The following is a 26,648-nucleotide window of genomic DNA, read 5'->3' on the forward strand; positions in this document are numbered from 1 at the left end:
CATCGATCCACACCCAGGAAATTCTTAACTTACTGCCTGACGTCTTATATTCAGTGGTAGACCATTTTTTTTGGCATAATAAGAGGTGTGAAGGTACAAGCATTTGCATATGCGCTGAGCATCCAATTCCTCGGATTAATATCTCATTATGGGAGCTACTGATAGACGGTGAGAACTACAGATTAAAACTAATAAAAATGAAAAATAGCTCAAAATGTTGAATAGTGAGTTTTGTAAGGCTGTATGGCAGTCAGCAGTTATGGTACAAGTCTGTTTAACAACTGCAGCAAGACTGCTGCCAAAAGTGGTCCATCATATAATGCTAAGCTATGCTTTAAAATATAGCAAGTTGCTGAACTGTTCCTTAATATAAAATATAATACCTGAGGGTGATCTGTCAGCTTTTTATAATATTCTTTCTCTTATTTTCCATAGGTCAGCTCAAGCTTTCAGTCATCCCACAGAATGAAGTGCTTGTTGTCAGTGGTGAGTCCTGTTATAGGTCGTTCATGTTCCCTTTGTTTATTTCTGTGAAAGCAGAACCTCAATGTGAAAATAAATAAATAAACTTTGTCAAGAAAACAGAATAGCAGAATGCTCAATCAGTGCCCTGGTTTCAACATTTCATTTTTATTGTTTTCATTTTGCTATAGAGCTGTAAAACAATGCATTCCTGCTTGGGAATGGTCAAATATTGATAAAATGATATTGAAAATATTGAAAGGCAACCTTAGTCTGATAGCAGAACAATCTATTTAAATTGTTTCTTAATATAAAACATAATTCAATTTTCAATTCAATTCAATTTTATTTATATATAGCGCCAAATCACAACAAAAGTCACCTCAATGCGCCTTATAGGTACAGAGAAAAACCCAACAATCATATGACCCCCTATGAGCGAGCACTTTGGCGACAGTGGGAAGGAAAAACTCCCTTTTAACAGGAAGAAACCTCCGGCAGAACCAGGCTCAGGGAGGGGCGGGGCCATCTGCTGCGACCGGATAATCATTATGCGCGATCTGTCAACATGCACATGGACATGAATGGTCATGTTTTTTGTGACAGTCAACACGACTTTATAAATATTTCAACAGGAAATACCGCATAGCTTTTAATGTGTAAATTTATTAAACTTATTTTAAATTGCAAATGTTAATAATAATATAATTATAAAGTCTATGACATGCATGAGTTGAGCTTGGGTCTCTGATGTGAGTAGCTAAATGACTCTTTGTAGCTGTCCAAATGTGTATTTTTGCACCCTTTAAAAGTGGGAAGTGATAATGAGATGGACAAACAATTGTGTTCAAGGACACCGAAATAGTATTTGTGTTAGTAGATCAGAGATAGTGGCTGTTTCAGGAACTGTGACACTGCCTTGAATTTGCATCACATAAATGTTAAATGGCACCGTGCACCACTCAAATTACGATGGGCGACAGTCTGTGCCTGGGTTGGTGGGTACATTAATCCACAGAAGGGAAGTTGTTTATTTTGGAGTCATACCAACCAAACCGCAAGCAGCCTTCCAGACATATTTTGCATCCCTGTTATGTCTCTATGTCATCTATATTTGGTCATGCAGTATAGGATTGAGACTTGATATGATCTTTTGGTTTTGCACTGCACGAATAAAGTGTTGCTTAAGAAGAGTTGAAGGTCACCAAAAAATGTTACTACATGCACCCAGATGCAGGCCACTTTAGATTTATTAGATTTATACTAAATATATTTAGTGTTTTATAGATTTGTCTTATTTTTATTATTATTATATTACTTAACCAGTTTTAGATCGGAGCACCAGGACCGCCAGCTCTGACTGGTACCTGATCCACAGACCACTGAACAATATAGACCCCATGGGTTAAGGTTCAGCCACCAACTGTACTACCCAGCCTGACTCCAGAGTCGGACCCAATTAACCATGCCCCAGGCGTGGTACGCTGGACCTGTGATTTATTATGTTGCATAGCGGTTGCCTGAATCACTTTTTGTCTGGCCCCTCACCCAGGATTTGCATGGGTGAGGCAGATTACTCCTGACAACTTAGTTCCCAGGATCACTGGAGCGCACAAACACCTCAACCTTGATAAGGTGGCGATTCGAGATCTGTTGTGATGAAGAGAGAGTTGAGCTGAATTTACCGTCAGTCTACATTCCTACCCTTACCCATGGTCACAAGCTGTGGGTAGTGACCGAAAGAACAAGGTTGTGGATACAAGCAGCAGAAATACGATTCCTTCGAAGGCTTGCTGGGCTCTCCCTTAGAGATAGGGTTCCTCACTCTATCTCTAAGGTGAGGAGCTTGGTCATTCGAGAGGGAGCTTTAATGTTGCTCCTCAACATTAAAAGGAGCTGGTTGGGGTGTTTCGGGCATCTGACTGTGCCCCTTGGACGGCTCCCAGGTAATATATTCTGGGCATGTCCTACCAGGAGAAAGCCCCAGGGCAGACCCAGGACCTTGATGAGCTGGAAGAGGTGACCAGGATGAGGGAAGTCTGGGCTTCTCTGCTCAAGCTGCTGCCTCTGCAACCTGAACCTGTGCAAGGTTTAGAAAATGGATGGAAAGATGTACTGTCTTAAATTTTTAAGTCATTGACTCATAATGTTTACTTTAGTACAAGTCATTGTTCTTATCAACAAAATACCCATTCATTTACAACACAATGGCTGCTCATTTAACATTTCTTTGTTGGAAGTTTTAACCTGTTCTTCACACGCCATGATATGATATTACTTGATATGACTAGTAATATAACTAGCAAAAAGTGTACACTTTTAGATTATATGATGACTACAGGTAAATCCTGAGTTTGAGCCACAGAGAAGCTACTTTTTTTAGCCAGGCAAACACACAAGAATGAATTCTGATTTAGTGTTGTACCACGACAATAAAATGCCTTTACTGGAAATGGTAAGGTCTGAGAACAGTTCATTAAAGTCTGATTTACTCACAGGAATTGCAGCTGTTTCTAGAAAGCATGCTGATTTCCTTTTTCAGTTCTCAGCCACTGGAAATACTTTATGGTTTCCTGCAAATCATTTTCACAGCTTGTTATTTCACACGTCAGACAGCCTCTTATTCGTTTTTCACATGCTCCAATGAGAAGCAAAAACTCGGGGGTGAGTTAATAGGAATCCGACAAGCTAAACATGGCAGCCCTTTGTTATTTAGAAAGAAAAAAAGAGCTTGCCTGGTACATATGCTTTTATATTTTCTACCCTGTGGTGCAGAAGTACACGCACACACGTGCTAAATGTGAACAAACCTTTTTTTTGTACATTTTTGGAACATGAACAGAGCATTGATGTTCTTTATTAATGTGACCAGAAAGTCATTAAAATGTATTATGTGGTATTTGTACTTATTCACAGTTTTGGAGGCGAGAGACGTGCTGAATGAGAGCCAGGAGCCATGTGACTCTTATGTTAAGGTATGTGCTACAGAACAGAATGATGAAAAAAGCCATTGTGGAAACTCTAAGACAGTAGTTAGTACTGTTTTTTTCCTCTTCTCCTCAGGTTGGCTTGTTTCCAGATTCTGATCCCTTAGAAAGACAGAAGACTCAGATGGTCCCCCGCTGTAGGAACCCCATCTTCTTACGAACCTTTTACTTGTAAGACTTTATCCAGTTGCTCATCTTGCATCATTTGCATTAATGTGATAAGCTGCAGTCTCTGTTGATGTTGCCCTGACAGTGACTAGGGCTGTGCCATATCATACTGTTTATATTAATACTGTTATAAACATTCATGCCGGTATTAAGTGTCATACTGTAATCGAAATATTTACAAAAAATGTAGCATATGTTATTGTTGTTTCATGTTATTGGTGTTTCATGTTATTGGTGTTTCATGTCATTGTGCGCAAATTTACAAGTAATGCATTTCACTGAGACATATACTATATGCAGTGTTGGGTAAGTTACTTTAAATTAGTAACTCAGTTACATTACTAGTTCTATCAAACGTAACTCAGTTACTTCAAGTTACTCGTTACTTTCAGAGTAACTAGTTACTAGGGAAAGTAACTTTGGTTTTACTCAGAATTCTCTTGTTAATGTGTTGCTTCCATAACTGGATACCCAGCAAGATTGCCAGTCTTCTAGCTTGCTTACTTGCCACAAGTGCACTGTGCCACCTACCAATAGAAAGGAAAAAATAATGTGCACATTTCCACGAGAGAAATCCCACGCCTGATTCTATCCTAGCCTGCTTTTTACATCCAACACAAAAACTGCTGTCGTGGTGCTTTCGATTGTACTCAGAACTCGGAAATTCGACCTTCTGAATGGGAAGATGTAGATAACACCAGACTGCAGCTGAGCTGCATACAGAGCTCGACTGGGACAAAAAAATCGTCCCGGGCATTTTGACTAGAGACCGGCCCACCATTATAGGAAAAATCATAAAGCCTTTGAATGAAAACAAACACTGTTGTGACAGTGATGTACACTGTTCTGATGGTATATATGCATCAATCTATCAATTGTTTGTTGTAAGACTCAGATAATTATTTTTTTAAAAGTGAGACATTTTAAATGAGAATAAGAAAGTATTTCCTTGTGCCCCCCTTTCCCTTTTAATGCCCTACATGGACCCCAGGCAACACTTTGCTAGACCCGCCCCTGCACAGTTACCAGCTGTCAGGTACCTAAAAAAGGATCCTGGTGTTATTTGTCTCTCAGAAACAGTTCATAACTTCTCTTCAACTCATTCATGTTAACTAAAAGGTAAACCTGTTTCTCCATCACAGCTCTGATGATCCAGTAAGGACATCTCCTGGTTTCATCTTCATGTTTCCCTCTCATCACATAACCAAACCATATCATGACCAGCAGCTTTACAGCTGTGGCTCCAGCAAACATCAGCTGATACTAGAAATTAATATTAAATAAATTCTAACAACAGCTGATCAAGCTTAAACGCGCTGCTGTTGTTTACCGCGACATCCGCTGGTTTCCTCTTTCTGGCGCAAAGTGGGCGATAAATAAACAAGAGAGAAAAGCCGATCAGCTGATCATTGATCAGTTTCATGATTGAAGTAGCAACAGGAGAGGGAGGGTGAGAGGATGAGAGAAGAAGAGGCTGCTGTGCAGCGTAAACACAGAATAACTCCAGCTTTGTGTCTTTTTCATTGTAGCTGAAGTCCAGGACAAACTGTTCCTTTTCACCTCAATAAGAAACGCGTAATATTTTCTCTGAATACGAGAAATTCTGTTTTTTACAGGACGGTTGGCAAATGGTAAATGGTAAATGGCCTGTATTTATATGGCGCTTTACTAGTCCCTAAGGACCCCAAAGCGCTTTACATATCCAGTCATCCACCCATTCACACACACATTCACACACTGGTGATGGCAAGCTACATTGTAGCCACAGCCACCCTGGGGCGCACTGACAGAGGCGAGGCTGCCGGACACTGGCGCCACCAGGCCCTCTGACCACCACCAGTAGGCAACGGGTGAAGTGTCTTGCCCAAGGACACAATGACCGAGACTGTCCAAGCCGGGGCTCGGACCGGCAACCTTCCGATTACACGGCGAACCCCCAACTCTTGAGCCACGATCGCCCCCAACTCTAATAATTAACCTTATGAACAAAATAAAGTTCAACATCAGTAACATAGCACCCACCCAGCTGTATAGAAACTCCGTCATGCTAGCTAGCACGCAGTACGAAAAAGTCAGCATAACGAAAATAAACTCCACCTAAACTTGGTTCATATCTGACCCAGATGGACTGCAGGTTATAACGTCTTACCTGAAGTTCAGTTCACCTGACACTCTCGGACCAGCGGCCGCTTTGGGTCTCTCCTCTTGCCTCCCTTTTCCTTCATCCACCTGCTGGCCTCCATCACTTGCTAATGTTATTGAATCTGTGGAAGCTCCGTGATAGCCACCACACGAAGTAACGAGTAACGAGCCTATCTAAATCCCAGTAACGAGTAACGCGTTCCTGGTTTTGGCATAATAACTAGTTACCGTGCTCGTTACCACAATAATAACGTAGTTACTGTAACGCGTTACTTAATAACGCGTTAGTCCCAACACTGACTATATGTCAGGAGCTGGTATTTTTTGCGGTGTCACCATGGCAACAAAGACAAAAATCATTTAAAATATGTGACAGACGTTATATTTTTTGTAAAAGTTATTCAAGTAGTTTCTTGGTGACTGCTCAGTCATCCTGGTAAGGAAATCCCCAAAAGCTGATTCTCTTATTTCCAAACGTTTCTCCCACTGAAAACACTAAATCCAGATGAACAGAATCAACTTTTTGGGATTAATGAAGTAGTGTTTAATGGATAAACCTAATTGCCTAATGACAACCCATTACTTTTTAAATATATATTTTAATGCATAACCCTAAGTAAACAGCATTTGTAATTACCAATGTATTTAAAAATGTTGGGACTGTTGGGACTTATGTTGCTGGTTTGAAAAGTCTGCACCACCCAGTTTTCAGAGGTGGACTTTCTCTTGCTTTTTATTAAGAGCACATGAGAAAAAAGGGAAACAAAATACTGTTTTGAAACTTGTGTTGAGCAACACGTCGAGATACATATGAGATATAATAAACTGTTGTAAGGCTGGGCTGCTTTACATATAAAATAATCAAATGAGATAAAAACATAGGACAAGATGACAGAATTTAAGAACATAAGAAAACCTGAGAAATAAAAGGAAGAAACTTAGTATTGTGGATGTAACAATCATGGTGAGTTGCTGGTCATTAAAAGGTGTTCTGAATGTACAGATCATGACAAACTGCTCGCCCCTACATGAACTTCTATTATAGGTTGAAAGTATTGGAATCAGTGAAATCGAGCAAAATTTGCAGTGTTGCGCAGCACTAATGCTTACTCTTTCGGATGCACAACAGCTAGACAACCCAAGACATGTCTGAGAGCCAAAGCAGTCAGCACCTCCGTGACCACAGCTAAAAAGGGACCTGTAACAAAGCGCAGTGCTTTGCAAAATATGCAAGGAAACTGTTGGCACTAGAGGTGGAAACCACGCGAGGCAAATTCACACCATTGTGCAGTGGAGATACACAAAGAAGAAATGCTAGCAGCTGGTGATGTGTGATCCAAAATTAAACAAATGACTCAGTGAAGCATCACTGGAGTGCTTGCTAGTTGCATGACATATGAAGAGCAAACGGTGGATGGAAATTACTACTCTTGTTACACTGTGGGAAAGAAGAGCATCAAGCAACTGGTTAAAAAAGTGAAACTTGGCAGGCAGAAAAATTTGTTTTATTATATGAAAATATTGTGCAGCTCATAACGAGTTGCAACGTGAACCTAATTTTCAGTGTTTCTTAAACAGAGACTTAAGCAGGTATTTTATAATTTCACTTAAGATTTCCAGGGAAAATACAGCCTAGGCTACTTTTGTGCTTACATTTGACTTTGCTGTGTACCTACTTTTGCACTACAATGCTAAAGCTTCTGGCACCTTGTGGCAGTCGATTCACATTTTGAATTAGGCAGTCTATCATCAATGGCAGAACCTCATTGGGAAAGAAGAATGAAAAATGCCCTTTCATTTTTGTTGCACTAATAAATACTGCTGCCTGCCAGCTGCAATCGCTGGTAAAATGTACAGTTTTTTATCTTTATTGTCAGAAATATCACTAATGCGGAGTTTCTTGAAAAATTCTTGTAATATAACGTCAAGGCTATATTGCCTAACAGCAACTGTATAGACATTTTCAGAATGCAGCTAGCAACACACACACTAATCAGGAGTGCATCTGAAGTCACAGTGGACCCCCCCGATTTCTTTTTTTCAGTTCAATCCGCTCGCTCTCCTTTTCCCGTTTGTCTCTTTGCTGTGTTGAAGCAAGATCAGGCCCCAGGATAAGCGGCACATTTTTGGCTCAAGTTGAAATATTTAAAAGACTGATGTGTAAATTGTGTCTCAACATTACCTTTCCTACCATTTGTCTGCATAAACACACTGTCTCAATTTAGAAAGTACTTGACCTAGTTTCCTTTCTTTGTTTTCAGTGTTGTCAGTGAGAGGGGCCTTCATAAGAGACTTCTTTTTACAATGTGGAACTCCAACTCCAAAACAAGGTAACTGCTGGGAAAGTTAACGAAGGTGATGTTGCTGACGATAACGTGACAGTAAAAATTATATAATAATATAGTAATAATAATAATAATATAATAATGCCTTTTTATACTTGTGTTGAAATGTTGCACATTGGTGTTTCTACATCTTTGCAAAGGCACAACACTTCATGTATTATTTTATAATTAATGCTGCTGCCTGCAGTGTGTGTAGTGTTTTTCGTATCTGAGTCTGGCAGAGGGAATGTGTTACTCTCGCCTGCCTGCCTTAGCAGACTTAAGCTGAAACAGTGTCATTGCTGGGGATGGAGGACACATGGTTGAGTGAGTCACAAATTTCGTTGTGCAATGTTGTATTGAGAGGAAAGAAGAAAAGTGTTTCTGTTATTTTGGAAATGCTGAAGAAAACACTTCATGGCTCCTTCAAGCCTCTGCTGAAGAAAACAGTAAAAATCTTCACGCCAGTCTTCACAGCATTTTCCTTAAATGTCCTGTTTTCTGCATTAAAAACAAAACAAAAAACAGCCCAATATATATTTAGCAAGTATTCCAAAAGATGCAGTTGTTTTATATGCAAGGGGCAGACTTACATTAGTGGTCAAGTTCAGATCATGGAATGATTATAAAGATAAAGACCTTTTGGGAACAGTTTCTGGGACACAGATTAAGAGCGATTTTCGCATCTTTGGTAAGCAATTAAGCCTCATTCACACCAAATGTCTATATGGTATGAGGCCGGATAAAATCTCTGCCTGATTGCTTTGATATCTTTTTTATCTTTTAGTTATTTCTCAGATTCCAAGTGTAATTTTCCTCAACCGGTAGGCACTAAGCCCTCCTTCTGGCCAGGTATATCCATTAAGTTAAAGATTAGATGTTCTGATTTTCATTGTGCAGAACAGAGCCCGGGTTATTGAAGATTTACTTGCGTTTAGCAGGCTTTCTTAACACATGTAAACAGAAAGACATCTCATACAGAGCTGTGGATTCTTCAGATGCTCTGTAAAGCAAGGACAATGTTACAGTCCCCTGTAATAACCCAGGGCAGCATCTGTTCAGTGAATGCAGTCTGTCACTTCAGATGAACAACAATCATCTGACCGTTTTCTACAGTAGTTCAAGGATCTGTTGAGTCCAGTCTCATGCACTCAAGGGTATTTCATGTATTTATTTCATTCAAAGTAATATTCATATTTTTGCACATTAAAAAGATTGGTTTAGATCTTGTCAGTGCATCTGCAGACATGGGTCTGGTTGTTATTAGCAATCCAATATGTATGGCTTCCAGCTGCCTCTCATGTGTGATATAAACATACACAAAACGATACAAGGGACAGACAGAAATTCAGACAAGTGCTTGAATCACTCTTGGTTTGGACTGTTTGCACATGTACATATTATAATCCTGCTTCTTTATTTTCTCTGTTCAAATTATTCTATTGTATCTAAAGAAAGTCTACATTGTACCAAATCTGCCTCGGGTGGCCTGCTGCCAGCACAGCAGAAATGTTTATTCGCAGCTGTGGCATGCTCTAAGCTTCACAGTGTTTCATCAGTGCTTGACTGTATAATTTTGAAAACAAAACAGAAGAAAAGAGATAAAAATACTGTAACAAAGACTCCTTTGGATGTGCTATAAGCATCTTTTATTTTCTTAAGTAATTTGTTTTGCAGAGTTAGTTGTGATGAATCTACAAAGTACCAATTTCTCATTATGACAGGTGGCTGGCAATACAATATTGTGTATATTAGGTGTTGATGTGAAAAGACCATCGCTCTCTCCTTTAGCACCAAGTCTTTAGCACTCATTTCAAAGGGATTTGTGACAACAATAAAAACCCACTTATATACCGTACATTTACATTATTAAATGTCCAACAAACAAAACAGCTTAGTACTCTTGTTTAACATCTATCACGAGATACAGATTGGAAAACAATTTCCAGTGATGCATTTGGTGCACTAATGAATATTTAAATATGTTTATCATAATAAAGGAAGGTGCCACAACTAGAGTGGTGAAGCAATTTGATCTGTTCTATACCATTTTGCACGCACCCTAATAGACTTTAGAGGAATATCTCTCATGTGCTTACACTGAGTCTCCATTCAGACACTTTTAGAAGCATTGTCTCTTATCAAGGTGTCTCAAATCAAAGATCTTGATAAGTTTAAGCAATCACAATTACAACACTGAAACAACATTGGAACAATTACAACATTTTCTGATGTCACAAACTACAAAATTCTTCTTTACCAAAGGCAACCGTTTAACATACATAAAGACCTCATCTCATTTATCTGTATTTGTTTTTCTATTGTTTTCTCTTGTTCTAAACTAGTTGTAAAGCACTTTGGTCAACTTTATTTCTTTTAAATAAATGTGCTATAGAGCTAAATTTGATGTTGATATTGATAAAGACCAAATAACGATACAGCTCATATAATGTGGTAAAAAATAATATGCCAGTGTTAGTTAAGTATCTTTCAGTGGCAGAAACCATGAAACCAACATCGCTCACCACGTGTCTTCCTCCAAATGGTTTAAAAGTGGTCAGTGTTTTTTTTCTTTCTTTGTTAAATACTCACAATGGTAACCACTGAAGATCAGAGGTGTACGTCATGTCCTGTTTGTTTTTCGACAGTATTCAGTTATGCAATACTGTGCAAAAGTCTTGAGTCACCCTTCATTTCTTTGTAGTTTGCTAGGGATAAGGGAAATAGGAGCAGTGAGTTACTGACAGATATGCAAACATACATTAAGTACAGAGTTTTTACAATTCTAATGAGCCTGAAAGCCAATATTTAGTACGCCCACCTTTATTCTTCAACACAGCCTGATCTCTGCTAGGCAAGATGTCTTCTAATTTCTTTAAGTTGTCTTCTAGGATTGTTCTTTAGGCTTCTTGATATTCAGATATTCAGATATCTTCTTTGTTTTGTTATCTCTCAAGATGATCCCACACTGCTTCAATAATGTTGAGGTTAAGGTAGTGGGGAGGCCAATCCATGACTGATAGACTGTGAGTTTTTGTTCTGAGGCGGGATTTTTAAAGGTCCTTTCAGACCTTTAGCAAACCTCTACAATGTTCAGTGTTAAAGATTTACAACAAAGTCTGTCTCCTTGGAAGCAAAATACATTCTCACAGTACTGCCGCTATACTATCAAGGTGCTCCTGTCAGTGTAAATGAACGTATGCGCCCAAGTGTAAATACAGGATTTGAGACACAGAACAGCTCAAAGGTGTTTAGATAACAACGTATTTCCATAGCACGGACGATACAAGTTATTGCAAACTACTCGTTGGTTTTGGAGTTTTTGGTGGTTTTATGTTACATAACAAAAAATTGAATCTGTGGTTGAAGTGACAGATTTGTACCAGTGGGCGACTATACTGGTGAAAATGTCTCACAGAGCTGCCTCTGGATTCACTGGAAGTTGTGGTGGTTTTGGACACTAGCTTGTTTTACTGAGTGTAGCCAAGAATTGTTTCAGGTTTTCATTTGTGCTGACGAGCGGTTTGGCCATCCAAAATACGAGCAGCTGCATTACTTCTGTCCAGCTGTGAGGCTGTCAAGAGCTATTTTTCTGCTGTATGCATAATTAAACATCCATATTTCCTTCCACCACTACCATACACACACTGCTATAACTAAATTATATACATCAAATGTCAGTTATTGTTTCGTCTGCTTCCAACATCGCCGTTTCCTCTTTTGCTTCCTGTCTCATTATAAATGTGTGGATGTGGTACTGTGGACAGCGTTAGGCTCTACAAAATCTGATATCAAGATGAAGAAACAGTATAAACATTTAAAGACGCTCATTTCTTATGCCTCTATTATTTAATGGTTATGTAGAATAAAAAGCACATTTCAGGTGTCTGACCTGAGTTAGATGATACATGGGCTTCATTGGGGTGTAATAATAGATTTTTTTCTATTCAATCATTCTGTCTGTATCAGCAGGATAAGCACGCTGCTTGGCTGCATGAGCTTCGGTGTGCGCTCACTTATGGATCCAGACAAGGTAGGCTTAAACACTAAAGTAACAGATATACAGACATTCTGTAAATGGTTTCCTGTTCAACTTTCACTCTGCATCTCTGTGTGTCTGTCTATTAGACCATGAATTTAAGAGTTTAATTCAGTGTGAACGAATTCCAGTGACCTCAATAATTGATGAGGAAACACTTTAGGGTTACCAGTGTTAAAGCACAGCAGACTAGCCTGCAGATACTCGAGTGAAACACAGTTTGAGTCCTTCTCTCTTCTGAATTTTATGGGTCATACTCAAACAAGCACACATGCACTGCTTATTTAAGTCTCATGAAAATTAATGTCTGTCATTCAGTGAATCAGAGTTTTAAACCCCCTCCCCAAACAAACCCACATCCACCTGCAAATTCCAAGAGGACATAGTAGAGTATGGCCAAACAAAATATGATGTTGCATGTTGAGATTTCTGTGATGGAACTTCTTCTTTTTTTAAAGACAGCGACCCATACGGGCAAATATAAACAAGCAGTGTGTCTTAGGTGACCTTTAGACTCACTGGCTTTGATGACAAGAAGTCTGTGACTTTTCAGCCACAAGATAAAAAGGGACAAAGTTGGATTCTCTCATTGGTTTGTGTCTGAGCTGTCAAAAACGGCACATCCTGTTCTCATCGCACATACGCTGCTCAGCTGCTGCTGCTCTTCCCTGTGTGCTGAGCTTTGCTGGTGTGAGGACTGCGCAGTCTCACAGATACTAAAACATGATTAAGCGTATATTCCGGTGGTGCAGTTGGGCTGTGCTAGCACGCTCAGAATGGCAAAGCTAAATTGCTGAAGCTGTGCTTTGATAATGGATTAAGTATAATAATTCTAAGGCTGCTGTGACGCCATTAGTTCGGCAAGCATTTAATCATAAGCCCAAAAATAACAGGCCTCCTAGCCCTTGAGGCAAAGTCGGGGAATCACCAACCTCAGTGCGATCTGTTCTGCTGACGTACTGTTAATATCTGTACCACCGTTATTCTTGGTGGGATTAAGTGTTTCAGATTTCAGATGCTAACTAACTACTACTTGCCAGGCGAAAGGGAGAAAACAAATGGTCACAAATGCACAGCAAATACATTTTATTTAAATAGCGCCTTTCAAAGCACCCAAGGACACTGTACTGTACAGACAAAGTATGACACTTCATCCACACACCTACATGCTAACAGAGAAAAGCACTGGGCCTCAGTCTTTCTCCCAGAGCTGTCCCAAGTGTTAGCAGATAAATGTGAGGTCCAAAAGTTCAGTGGTGTTCTTTGGCTAAGTTGGTTTTCCTCCACCGAGCAGCATATCCCTATAACTGCTTTTCTTAGCTCTTTGCTTCACGGTTCAATTATTCAGCCCCAATTTATCCTTCTGTCTCTCCTCTGCCTTTGTAGATGTGCCTTTTTTTTCTTGAAGCAAACCACATATTTACATAAAAAGCCATGCTTTAGCGGGTAGTACAGTAACAAACAGTTGTTATGTAATACTTCTTTACTTGTATGTTATTACACAATTAAGCCTCCTTAATTAAGCCTCCTTAATTGTTTAAGGCAGATGTGTATTTATTATAGCTTTGCTTAAAGGTACATATGCATAAGGTGCATAAGGTGACAATGAGGAAGCAGTTCAGCACCAACTTGAGGCTAAAAACCATCTTGCGTCTTTACTTCAGACTGTTAAATTCAAACTTTTAAAAGAAGCTAGCTGAGAAATAAGATTAGGAGAACAAGCATTAGAACCCCAGCAAGTCTTTTTTTGTAGTTTGACGAATGAAACAACAGAAAGAAATTGTGCTTTAGTCAAGCGAACATCTTCCTTCCTCTAACATTTATCCCAATGAATATTTAATTGGCTTAATATGCTAATGAGGGAGATTTAGCTTTGAATCATAGGGAGTTATGTCTCTTCATCCTCCCTGACACATCCGTTATTCTCATCAGTTGTTTTTCATTCATCCTTTCCTACAAGCCTTTCCGTTTCTCTCCTCTTGGTTTATTTCAGAAGTGTTTGGGGCCTTACGAGCGTTGGCTGCTTAACTTGCCTGTCACATCTTGTCATTTGTTTGCACCCTTCTGCCACATCGTGCTTTTTTTACATCTCTTACGTTTCCTACCTTCTCTTTTCATCTCCCTCTTGACTAACAGCTCTGTTGCTCCCACTCTTTCGCCTTTCTCACATGTACAGGGGAATATTGAACGACGGCACAAATCCCTCTCTGACTTTGAGGACATATGCCCTCCCCTTCTTTCATACGAGTCCCTGCCCGTCCTCCCCCTCGTCCCGCAGCCTGCAGAAATCTGTCCACTCAGATAAGATGCTTTCAAAATGGAGATTATTGTCACTGTTCATTGCGTCACATTATTTTGTACAAAAAGAGAAGGCTGGCAGTGTATGTGAGTGTGTGTGTGTTGTAATATATGTGCGACACAGTAAAATGATTATAGACTACAGTAGTGTTGCTTTGTTTGTAAGACAGCGCCCACATCATCGGGATTACAAAACAGGTTTTATTTAACGTGCATGCAGCAGTAGAAAATATGTAACACATATGAGCACACACACACATGCGTACACTCCCATGCCATCTGGTTCACAGGGCACTAGTGAAGACGTAGGGGCATCAGCTGTTAGTGTAAACATTACAAGCGGTGAGTTTATGCACATTTAGCCCTGGAGGAACAACCAAACTGGTTTGCACTCGTTTTGGTTTTTGTCTGTTTTTGATTTTATGTACAACATTTTGATGTTGTCACATTGATGATGAGACATGCACTCACAAACATATATACACACAGTCAATCATTGCGTGTGTGTGCTCTAGGAAGTTCAAGGTTGGTACTACCTACTCGGAGAGGAGCAGGGGAGGAAGCAGCATCTTAAAGTACCCACACAGCGCAACACTGGTAAGTTGTCATTTATGAGGTCAGGACACTGATGAGTACAGTGATTACTTATATGTGGGCAGTCAGCAAACCTATGTTTGTTTTATGTTTACTTTAGTTCTTTACTTGATTATCCAGCAAACAGGCCCTGTGTGCATGAAATCAAATGTTGACCTCAGTAATTTAGGCCATGCTGTCAGATATAAATATAGAGAAGAAGATTAATTAAGGCCACTTAAAATGATTTTTTCCCCCCAAATTCTGAGATTAAAATCCAAATTACGACTTTAATAAAAATGATTTTTTTTTTGAGAACAACAAACAAATCAAACATCTGAGATTAATGTCATCCTGACTGATTGCTGGAATTCTGAACTCAGAATTTGGTTAGACTTTTAAGAAGCATTATTATTATTATATTAGAATTAAAACTAGTTTTTTCACTCCAAAATCAGAATTTTAAACCAACAGAAAAACAAAAATATGTTTGAAATATGTTTTTTTTTCAGTTTCCCTAATCCTCTCACATATAAGTACATATTGTTTCAGTTTCTCTAAGTAACACGTTTTTTGTTAAAATTAAACCCTGACTTATTAAATCTCAACCAGTGAAAACACCATTAAAGTTGGTAAAAGTATAGAAAATAAATGTGACATAAGAATAAAATTATTCTCATGGCCAGTGTGCGAAGGTTAAACAGGGCCACTTATTCTTATACGTACGTGTGTGCTAGTCTCACAGCTCGGGGTCTTTATCTGTCTTCAGATTGGGAGGCTGGGGATGCGAGGGATTAAGAGAGTCAAAGAGAGGGATTGGAAGAGCGAACGAGGGAAAGACAGGGAGAGAGTGGGAAGGAGGGAGGGGTCTGGATGAAACCCTGACGTGTCACAGTTGCCAGAGTGAGAGAGAGAGAGAGAGGGGGAGAGAGACAGGGCGCTCCGATACCATTCGCTGCTGGAGTGGATCCCCCCCTTACACATCCAACACACACACACATACACACAGACACTCGCACACCCCGCTCACAGACACATTTGTTTGGAAATCTATTTTTTCTCTTCTCACCACCTTTGAGTGCTCCTTCTCTTCCTACTTATGTTTGCACTCACTCGTAGTTGGTGCTGCTGGTGGTGTGTGCATGTTGGAGTGATGCTTCTCTGTGCCAGCCATGAGAGCAGCCTAGAATAGGTGAGTAGTCCGTGTTGTCATACTTGACTGTACTCACTTTACATGTATTCTGAAGTTGCACGTTATGTTGGAAACAGCACTGCATTTGCTGCGTGGACCAGCGTGGCTTGTTTTGAGGATGCTGCAGAGATGTGTGCGATCTCCCCTAACTTCTTTCTCCTTCTTAAATATACTTCCCACATTTTTAGACATTTTTTTCTTTTATACCTTCTTTTGTGCCCTTGTTCCTCTTCTGTGTGCTTCTTTGGTTGCTCATATTACTTTTAATCTCTCTTTGTTACTGTGCGTGTGATCATAATCTGTCAATTCTCATCTAATTTTCTCGTGCTGGGCTAAAGTGGTCGCTCCACTGGGGAACCTTTAAGGAGCTTAGTTTTCCCTTTCAGTGGATTAGTAATACTGGGATGGAGTCCCCAGTATCATTGTGACCCCATCTCTTTTGTACACACTTGCACAAACCTTTCACATCAGCACACAGAGCTACACATACTCTTGTTCACCCCCAACAACACTCGCCTTCTCCTCTCTCAGTGATGCTGCCAACTTTCCTTTTTCATATTCACGTTCTGGGTTATGAGAATGACGGTGATATCGTGAGACGTTAGCTAACCTATCGCAATTTATACCACTTGGCTGAACTAGGCTAATCTGCCTCATGCAACTTTAAAATTAGTTTTATGCTGCTGTAGATGGAACTGGGGCATCAGATTGGGTTATACTCAGGCATCAGGAAACCATTACCAACCTTGCATGAGGGAATCCTGACTTGTGCTCATAGGCAAATTGTTCTTTTTGGGGTTTGCAAACTGGGAGGTTTTTTTTTTTTAAATTTAGCCAAACCAGAAATAGATGTTGAGAAAGAGCTATTTAGGAAGTTTCAACATCTTTATTTCACAGCACATTACTTCAAAAACGAGAAAGGAAAAAAGAAAGAAAGAGAGAACGAAGTAAAAACTGCATGTTTGCATGAGTGAGTGTAGACCGTTTTCGTCTTTTCCACTGGCAATATTGCCCCGCTCCTGTCTCAACTGATCTGTGTTTGTGTGTTTGTGTGAGTGGAAGTGCACACTCATGAATGCACTCGTGCATTGCCAGCTGGCAGAATGTAGGCCATGGAGGCACTGCTGCAGCGTGACATACACTAACATGGGAATGACCCGAGCCTCATTCATTACAATATCACTCAGCGTGCTTCCATCTTCTCCCTATTTCTCTCCCCCCTCTGTTCTCGGCCATTTTTATTTTGTGCCTTTCACACTGATTATTCATGTGTTTTTTGAATATCCTTTCGCCTCATTTTCTCTGTCAGTTTCATTTCACACATCTCTGTCACACTTGTATTTTTGTACACTTGTCCCCGTGTTTTCTCTGATTTCCCTGTTTGTTATTCACTATGACGTCTCTGCCATTTGTCTTCTGTTTTGTCTTTTACCTCATTTGGAGGCAAATCATTATAAGGCTTTTACTAAATAACTTGTTTGTATCACTGCTTTGAATTTTATACAGTACAGCGTATCCTTAATGAAGACCCTGAAATAATAGGATTGGGGTGGGGCATACAGAGAGTTTTGGCAGGCTCACCCTATTCTTGTAAAGCTTTGGACTCAAGGCCAATTTGTCATTTTACTGCATGTCATCATGTTTCTTTTCTTACTCTCTAAGTCTCTCTGTCTGCTGGTGTCTTAGAAGCCTAACAATGTAGAAACAACATCCTTCACTGTATTTGATTATTTTCCGGGAGCAGATTGTTACTGTCTGTTCGTGTTGAAAAGTTTCTGTCGTTCTCAAAGTGAAAGCTGAGTTAAAAGACAACCTTGAGGTTGACGATTGTTTTTGCATATTTATTTCAAAGTCAGAGTAATGTTTTTGTTGTAACTGGGTGCCAGCTGTAGTTGTTTGTGAGTTGTCGTTGGTTGATGAAATCGGTCATCATGTTATGGCCGCCTGCGTGCACTCTTTCAACAGGCAGGGCAGTGGGTGTTATACAAGGGTGAGTCAAACCGTGCAGTGTAAATATTTTATTCCTACTGATACAGTATAAAAGGTAAACAAAATAGAGAGAAAATAGGAAAGATCAAATGTTTTAACTGAGAAATTGCACGACTTTTTGAAAAATATGAACTCATTTTGATTTCGATGCAGCAAAGTTTGAGATGGGGGGCAACAAAAGGCTGGAAATGTAAGTGGTACAAAAAGTGTAATGTTGTTCAATGTAAAATTATGAAGACCTTGAAAATTTCATTATGTACAGTGGATAATGTCATCAACAGATTCAGAGAATCTGGAGAGAGTGAAAGTTACAAGGCCAAAGATTAGTGTTGGATGCATGTGATCTTTGGGCCCTCAGCTAGCACTTCATCAAAAACAGGCATGATGCTGTTATGGAAATCACTGCATGGGATCAGGAACACTTCCAGAAATAATCTTCTGTGAACACAGTTTACCGTGCCATCCACAAATCCAGGTTAAAGCTCCATCATGCAAAGAAGAAGCCTTATGTGAACGTGATCCAGAAACACAGCGCCTTCTGTTGATAGCTCATTTAATATGGACTGAGGCAAAGTGGAAAACCGTTCTGTGAACGCTGTGTCCTCTAGAATAAAAGTGAGAGGGCACACCCGACTTGTTTTGAGTGCTGAATTCAAAGGCTGCACCTCTGATGGTATGAGGGTGAATTAGAGCCTATGAAATTGGCAGCTTACACATCTGGAAACCCACCAGCAATGCTGAAAAGTATATAAATGCTGTAGAGCAATGTATGCTCGCATCCAGATGTTGGTTTTTTCAGGGTTTATGACGTTATTCATTGTTGTATGTAAAAAGAACAACAACCCAAAAACCAAGCAAATATTTTGGTTAAACTTAAGAATTCAACTTTAGCTACAAAAGAAAAGTTAATAGCACCCAAACTCTATGCTTACTTGCTTTGCTGTTTAACTCCACTTAAGAAAAAGTCTCTTATCTGACTTTTGTGTTGTGGAAAATGTGCTTAGTCTGACAAACTTGTTGTATATTTGCATAGTAATGCAAAATTTCCTTTTTAGGTAATTTTGTCAAACCAGTCTAAACAGTTTGAAGACTGAGCTGATCAGAAGCTGAGATCAGAAGCTGCTCTTGACTTCAAAGGCAGTGCATGTTAACAGCTACGCTCCAATAATGCCACAATACCAAATTCACTTTGAAAGAATGTCGCAGTTTATTAACAAACCTCTTCTGTTGAAACAAGCATTTTACTGGTCAGCAAGTTAATCCATGTTAATGTCCACAGACTCTCACCAGAGGTGCACAGTTTGGATCAGTGTGTCTGACTAATCCCTCGCTCAGAGACCTGTGCCATCGCAGAGCCTTGGCTGTGCCAGGCCAAATCCGTGGATGCAGAAATATGCTAAACTGCATTTATGAGACTGGCAGCCATGTGCGCATGAAGCACCATCAAGCTGACCTGATGAGGAAGAAAACTTTATGTGCTTCTTCAGATAAATTATTGACCAGAAGACCAAAAAATAAAAACCAACAATGAATAAATACTTTTAATGGACATTTTCAAAATCTGATATGTGGTCAAAACATGATAACGGTGCTTTTAAAAACATCCATCCGTCCGTCCGTCCATCCATCCATTCACTTTTTTTAAAAACATATTTACACGAATCAAAAAGGTATTAAAAAACGGCCACAGTAGAGAGACTATTTGGAATCATAGTTTGACAATCTAAGTATCAGATTGTCCGAATTTTTGCTTCCTTTACTTTGTTGGCAGGGACAGAATTTTCTCATGAATGCTTCCACAACAAAATCTATCCATCGCTTTGCGTTGACAGCTAATTACACTGTAGGGCTTCAACAAAAAGGCTGCCATCTTAACTTCGGTTAAGATGAGTTGAGAAGCTGTGCATGAATGGCAGCTAAACAACTTTTTGTGAGATGAGGCGTGATACCTGATGTATCCAGAGCTTATCCTCTAAATACGTGGTTGATACATTTATGTGAGATGAAACACAAAAACACAAAATAAGGAATGTGTTACTTTGGTGCTTTAAACCATACCTCTGCATTTATTGATTAATATTAAGAAAGAAGCAAAAAAATCTCATACTTCTGCTTTTTTTTTTTTTTTTAGCTTGAGCGCAGTGTGTCAATAGAGACAGCTGACCCAGAGTGACATGTATGTGTGTGTGCTTTTGACCATGGGTAATGCACTTGCCTCCAACAAGCTTACGATGTGGGTCAGGTGGTCTGTATGTCCGTGAAAGCAAAAAATAGCGGAGCACCCTCTGGGTTTGTGCTTAATAAGTGTGTCATCTGCATCATACTCACATTTGTTTCACTGTTTTAGGATAGACGAACGGGGAGCCAGACAAAGTGCACAAGCGTACATAAACACTGCCAAGCTTTCCCAGATGGCACGCCGCGCCTTTAGATCAGCAGATTAAAACGGACACTGTGTGATTATAAACGTATATTGGAGGGGGGTGGGCATGAGTGTGGGGGAGGGGGAAGTGTGTTTGCTGTATATTTGTTCTGGTCAACACTGGCGAGGAGTTTGCGTGTGTGCACGATCTTTGCAAGGTTGTGTACTGAATGTTTGACGGGCCATACATCTGCCGCGCGCTTTGAAGGGTGAACCTGACCCTAGGCTTACAGCTGCTTGAGCTTGAATGAAGCACTTGACCCCAAAGGCTCCAATCGGCGCTACACATTGTGCTGTGTTGACACTGTTGGCTGTTATTTAACCCACACAATAAGACAAAGGTGAAATGAAAGTCACATTTGATGGATGAAAGCTGCCATCATAAAATCACTGCTTATTTAAATCCCTGCTCAGGTTTGAATTGGATGAAGTGAGGTTACCAAACTTTTTGACCTGACTGCAAGAATGTTTCTCAGAAAACTGACTGACCTGACGTGAAAGAGCAAAGCTATCGTGAATAAAATTAATTCCACTGAGCTAATTTAGTTTTGCGGTCCTGGTATTGAGAGCTTTGAGCACAACAGAGGTATCACTAACAGTATGTCACACAAGTCAATATATCCACTGAGGGAAAAGGCCTGTAATAAAAGTGTAGTCTCTCCCACCTAACTTGTCACATAATGACACTAATAAGAGGTGCAGACAGATGCATGCACAGTCTGACCGTGGGTGTGTTTGGCATTTAGTTGCATCCCAACCATGAATCTCTGCAGCCTACTAATAGCATGGAGTTCAATCTAAAGTGGGCGGACACTGCTGGGGTCAGAGGCAAGAAACTGAGATGGCACATGTACATGAAGTAAATCTGAATTAATTTGATAGGCAGGCATGTCGGGTCTGCAGAAAGTAGGCAGAAGTAAGTGAACGAGATGGGAGGAAGCCGACAAGCTCTGTGGATTGTCTCATATCAGCATACTGACAGGTCTGACAGTGCTCAAAAAAAGGAAAGCAACACTTTTTAAAGTAAAGCATCAAGTTCAATTCAATTCAATTCAATTTTATTTATATAGCACCAAATCACAACATAAGTCGCCTCAAGGTGCTTCATAGATACAGAGAAAAACCCAACAATCATATGACCCCCTATGAGCAAGCACTTTGGCAACAGTGGGAAGGAAAAACTCCCTTTTAACAGGAAGAAACCTCCGGCAGAACCAGGCTCAGGGAGGGGCGGCCATCTGCTGCGACCGGTTGGGGTGAGAGAAGGAAGACAGGATAAAAGACATGCTGTGGAAGAGAGACAGAGGTTAATAACAGATATGATTCAATGCAGAGAGGTCTATTAATACATAGTGAGTGAGAAAGGTGACTGGAAAGGAAAAACTCAATGCATCATGGGAATCCCCCGGCAGCCTACGTCTATTGCAGCATAACTAAGGGAGGATTCAGGGTCACCTGGTCCAGCCCTAACTATATGCTTTAGCAAAAAGTAAAGTTTTAAGCCTAATCTTAAAAGTAGAGATAGTGTCTGTCTCCCGAATCCAAACTGGAAGCTGGTTCCACAGAAGAGAGGCCTGAAAACTGAAGGCTCTCCCTCCCATTCTACTTTTAAATACTCTAGGAACAACAAGTAGGCCTGCAGTGTGAGAGCGAAGTGCTCTAATAGGGTGATATGGTACTGTAGCTGCTAAGACTGGTGGACCTAAATCTTCACCACCACCACGTCTGGTATACATACAAGCGAAAAAGGGGAGTGGGTGGGTCAGCGCACAGGGCACAGAAACTAAGCTGGCTTCAAACACCATTTATTTCCATAAAACAAACACAGCCAGAGTCACAAATACAAGATAAAATTCCCCGTATACAATAAAAATAGTGTTGCAACCCGCTAAAAACCCTGCCGGCAGAAATAACTATACAATATTAAAACAAGGCTAAAACATGTTTTCCATATACTAAAATTACTCTCCCATAGTCCCATAATCCCACAGTCCAGCCACACATGGGCGAATGGTCCTTATATGAAGGAGACAGGAGAGGAACTTCTCTTCCAGTATGGTAAAACTCGTCAGCAACAGACCAGGGAGGGGGCTCCTATCGCAGACCTGTCTCCTTCTGACAGCGCGTCGCCGCACAGTCCCGCCCCACTCCACACCTGAACACGGCCTCCCTCGTCTCACCGTCAGATGCAGGCAGAGGGGCATCCCTGCCCTGTCGTGCATTGCAGCCATCGCCACCCACTGTTGCCGTTCCTGCCGTTAGGACTGGATCGCCGAACAACTCGCGGCGCCCCACAGTCAGGCAGCAGTTCGTTCCACACACGTGCGGGGTTGCACGCGTTCCTTTTTCGCCTCCTCACCCTTCGTGCGTCACTCCTCTCTCCTTTTGTCTCTGCACTCACCATCCCCTTTAACAGGTCAACCTGGCGGCTGATAGGCCACCTTGGGGAACGCCCCCACCTCACAGGTGCCTACAATTATCTGTTTAGTCCACAGTGGGTTAAAGGAACATGGTACAACATTAACACAAATATAAATATGAGGATAAAACCATGCAGTATAAATATCAACAAACAAACATGCAATATAAATATCACTATAAAATCATGCAAATAAAATCAACACTATGTACCAATACACAGATTGATAAAACATAAAAACACAAATTTCCGCTGTGTGACAGTACTACAAGGTCATTAAGATAAGATGGGGCCTGATTATTTAAGACCTTGTATGTGAGTAGCAGGATTTTGAATTCAATTCTGGATTTAACAGGAAGCCAATGAAGGGAAGCCAAAACAGGAGAAATATGCTCTCTCTTTCTAGTCCCTGTCAGCACTCTTGCTGCAGCATTTTGGATTAGCTGAAGGCTTTTCAGTGAGTTTTTTGGACATCCTGATAATAATGAATTACAGTAGTCCAGCCTGGAAGTAATAAATGCATGAACTAGTTTTTCAGCGTCACTCTGAGACAGGATATTTCTAATTTTAGAGATGTTGCGCAAATGGAAGAACGCAGTCTTACATATTTGTTTAATATGTGCATTGAAGGACATGTCCTGGTCAAAAGTCAGTTAAACGTCTGGGATATTGATCCAGCCAGTTAAGTAGCAGAGGGGGTTGTTGATCAGTATCAGCTGTGTTGGTGGTAATAAAATTAACAACATGTGCACTAGAGGGGAGACAATGAGACAATGGGTTTAGAGTTGGAAGACATTTTTGACACTTTCTCCCTCCTCATTTTCACCAGTTTTGCATTAGACTCAGGTCAGTGTCACTATTGGTGGCATGAGGCGATATGCGGAACTCCTCCGGGATGGCACATCAACACATGCCATCGCCAGAAGGTTTGCTGTGTCTCCCTGCACAGTCTCAAGAGCATGGGGGAGATTCCAGGAGACAGGCGGTTACTCTAGGAGAGCTGATGGGTACACACATTCTGGAATCAAATAAAGAAAAAACAAAATAAGAAAGGAAACCTTTTCAAACTTGTACTAAGACAAGCACATCCCAAAAAAAGGAAAAGGGAGTAGTAGTGTTTTGGGGGCACAGTGTTAAAACACAGTAGTGCTAAGAGGTAGCCAATTTTCCAGCTCTCTCACCAACTAAGTATAACAGGCGTAAAAGGAAGCTTAAGCTGGTTCTAAGCAATACTGTAATTGTCTTGTAATTGTCTTTGGGGTTCAGTAGGACTGCAGCTACATATCTGTACGTCTCTTATGGGCACACCTGACTTCTTTAAAAGATTCTGAGCCATTTATGACTCACACCTTCCATGTCACTTTATACCATGTTTCCCCTCACACAAAATTGAAAAATAACCCTGGCAAAAAAGCAAAGGAAGTGCCTTCCAACAGCTTCACCCAATTATATGTAGTTTTCAGGGATTTTTTGTTCTTTTATTTTCATTCTGTTTCCATCATGTTCGGCCAAAATGCACATCACTTGTGACTTTGTTAAGTTTTCCCTACTGGCAGCAAAACACAGGATAACCTGCTCTTGACTATGATGAAAGCTTTCCCTGCTTTCTTTACGTACATTGGCTAAAAGCCTGACTTTGGAAAAGTGTATTGCAGGCTACAGCCAATCAGAATGTGGGCCACTGTCTCAATATGTGGAACGCGGGGACAAGGAATAAAAATGATGTGCACTCCCTCTATAAAGTGGGACACCTGGTCACCCTAGTGTACACAGACGCTGTAGTTGGGTCAGAGTTGTGAATTTGAACTTTTTGTTTCATCTTAACAATAAAACTACTTTAAACACATATTAACTAAATTCCTCTCCACCAATTCCCATTTTAGTTTATATGGAGGAAGCAGCTTGTGCACAGGAGGTGACAGGAGAAGTAGATCTGTCACAGAAAGACTTTTCTGATTCACGTGTTCATTAGTACTGTTGATGATCTTTTTGGTTTAACTATTTTACTTTATAATAACATTATTGCTCATTTATAGCAGTCGTTTTTAAAAGTCACATTATAGCGCTTGTCAAGTTAAACAAATGTAGACAGATTATAAAATCGATGTAGACGATTGCAAGGAAACCTTTAAAAAAAATGCAATAATGTATTATGCCAGCAATGTGCATTAAACCAAAAAGCCAATAACAGGAATTAATACACCAAATGCAGTATAGAATAAACATAAAATAACTCCAAATATCATCAAAGTATCCAGTGCTGTAAAAAAGTGTAACACTATTACTGCTGAAGATGATGAAGATGCTGTTGAATTTCTTGAATTTGTAGGCACTATTCAAACTGGAGATTTCTAGGGACTTTTTAAAAATCCCAAGCTCTAAACATTTCTATGTTTTTTCTCCTTAAATCCTTTCTCCCCCCAATCTGAATCAGGGACAATCAGGCAACACTGAATCAACAGCCATCTGACATAATCCTTTCTGGCTTTCTTCCCTTGCTCAGGACAGAAACAGGAAATGAAATGTGTCTGTCATTACTGTCCGGCTGACCAGAGGGCCCAGAAGTAATCATATTGTCTTATTCAATCTGGCATCGTGCAATAATCGTGAGTGGGTTGCTCAGCTGTTGCTGAGGTCAAGAAGAATTAGGTCAACACTCACCTTCTGTTTTAGAAATATGTATTATTCTTGTGTGATTTTTAAAATGTGTCTTTTTCTGTTTTTTCTGGTATTTATCGTTTCTGAGCAAACACACAATTCATTTGCTGCACATCTATTTAGAAGACTATTTCTAAAAAAGTTAGGATGCTGTGTAAAATCTAAATCCCATAAATTGATATTTTATTCACAATAGAATGTGAAAATGACAAAATGTGTCATTTTAAGAAAAGTATTGCCGCATATTGATTTTGATTTTGGCAACATGTCACATAAAAGCTGGGCCAGTGTTTACTGTTGTGTAGTATCCCCTCTTTTTTTAACAACAGTGCATAAATGTCTGGAAATGGAGGAGACCAGCTGCTGGACTTTTGGGCGAGGATGTTCTCTCTTTTCTTCATTTATTGACGCACCAGTTGGTGAAAGATCTGGACAACCATGCCTTGTAATAGATGCAGTATGTAGTTTAACATTGTCTTGATGAAATATGCAAAAGACTGAAAAAGACAACATCTGGATGGGATGTGCCTTTCAAGATTGATGTTGCCTTTCCTTAGCCATCTTCTGATGGCTGCATTGAGCACGGCAACATGCTATGTCACAAAAACTGGTTTCTTGAAAATTACAATGTACACTGTACTCAAATGACAGTCATCAGATCTCAGTCCAGTAGAGCGCCTGTGGTATGTGGTGTAATATTTCCAGCACCTTGTTGAATCTGCGCCACAAATAATTAAAGCACAAATAGTTAAAACAGTTCTGAAGACAAAAAGAGGTTCAACATAGTACTATCACTGTGTAACTAATAAAGTGTCCAGTAAGTGTATTTGCAAAAAGGAATATAGCCTTTATGTTCTTACAGATGTATTGCTGTAGTCTACCTAAGGCTTCATGTTACTTTTTAATGTAATTTTGTCATGCAATCAAACAGAATAGCTAAAGAGTTAAAACAGACGGTGATAGATCATTAACATT

General features: G+C 40.1%; 1 protein-coding gene across 1 annotated transcript; it reads left to right on the forward strand.

Annotated features, from left to right (window-relative positions):
* Positions 1-243: 243 nt before the first annotated feature.
* Positions 244-22,755, forward strand: LOC147326016 (regulator of G protein signaling 3-like). Its single transcript, XM_086297768.1, has 7 exons — positions 244-262; positions 436-486; positions 3,379-3,437; positions 3,526-3,620; positions 8,021-8,089; positions 12,053-12,116; positions 22,588-22,755. Exons 1-7 carry the CDS (start codon positions 244-246, stop codon positions 22,753-22,755), a joined length of 525 nt encoding a protein of 174 aa, XP_086153894.1.
* The last annotated feature ends 3,893 nt before the right edge of the window (positions 22,756-26,648 follow it).

This window comes from Aulonocara sp. 'chitande type north' Nkhata Bay, linkage group LG7 (assembly GCF_057382095.1).
Source record: "Aulonocara sp. 'chitande type north' Nkhata Bay isolate Kocher_YH1m ecotype deep benthic linkage group LG7, A_spYH_male_GT1.1, whole genome shotgun sequence".
NCBI lineage: Eukaryota > Metazoa > Chordata > Actinopteri > Cichliformes > Cichlidae > Aulonocara > Aulonocara sp. 'chitande type north' Nkhata Bay.

What these genes read in the sequence shown, in the direction of transcription:
- LOC147326016 (XM_086297768.1), top strand. An exon ending in CATGTGACTCTTATGTTAAG is followed by an intron (nt 3,438 to 3,525) that starts GTATGTGCTACA and finishes TCTTCTCCTCAG; the next exon opens with GTTGGCTTGTTTCCAGATTC. An exon ending in TTCTTACGAACCTTTTACTT is followed by an intron (nt 3,621 to 8,020) that starts GTAAGACTTTAT and finishes CTTTGTTTTCAG; the next exon opens with TGTTGTCAGTGAGAGGGGCC.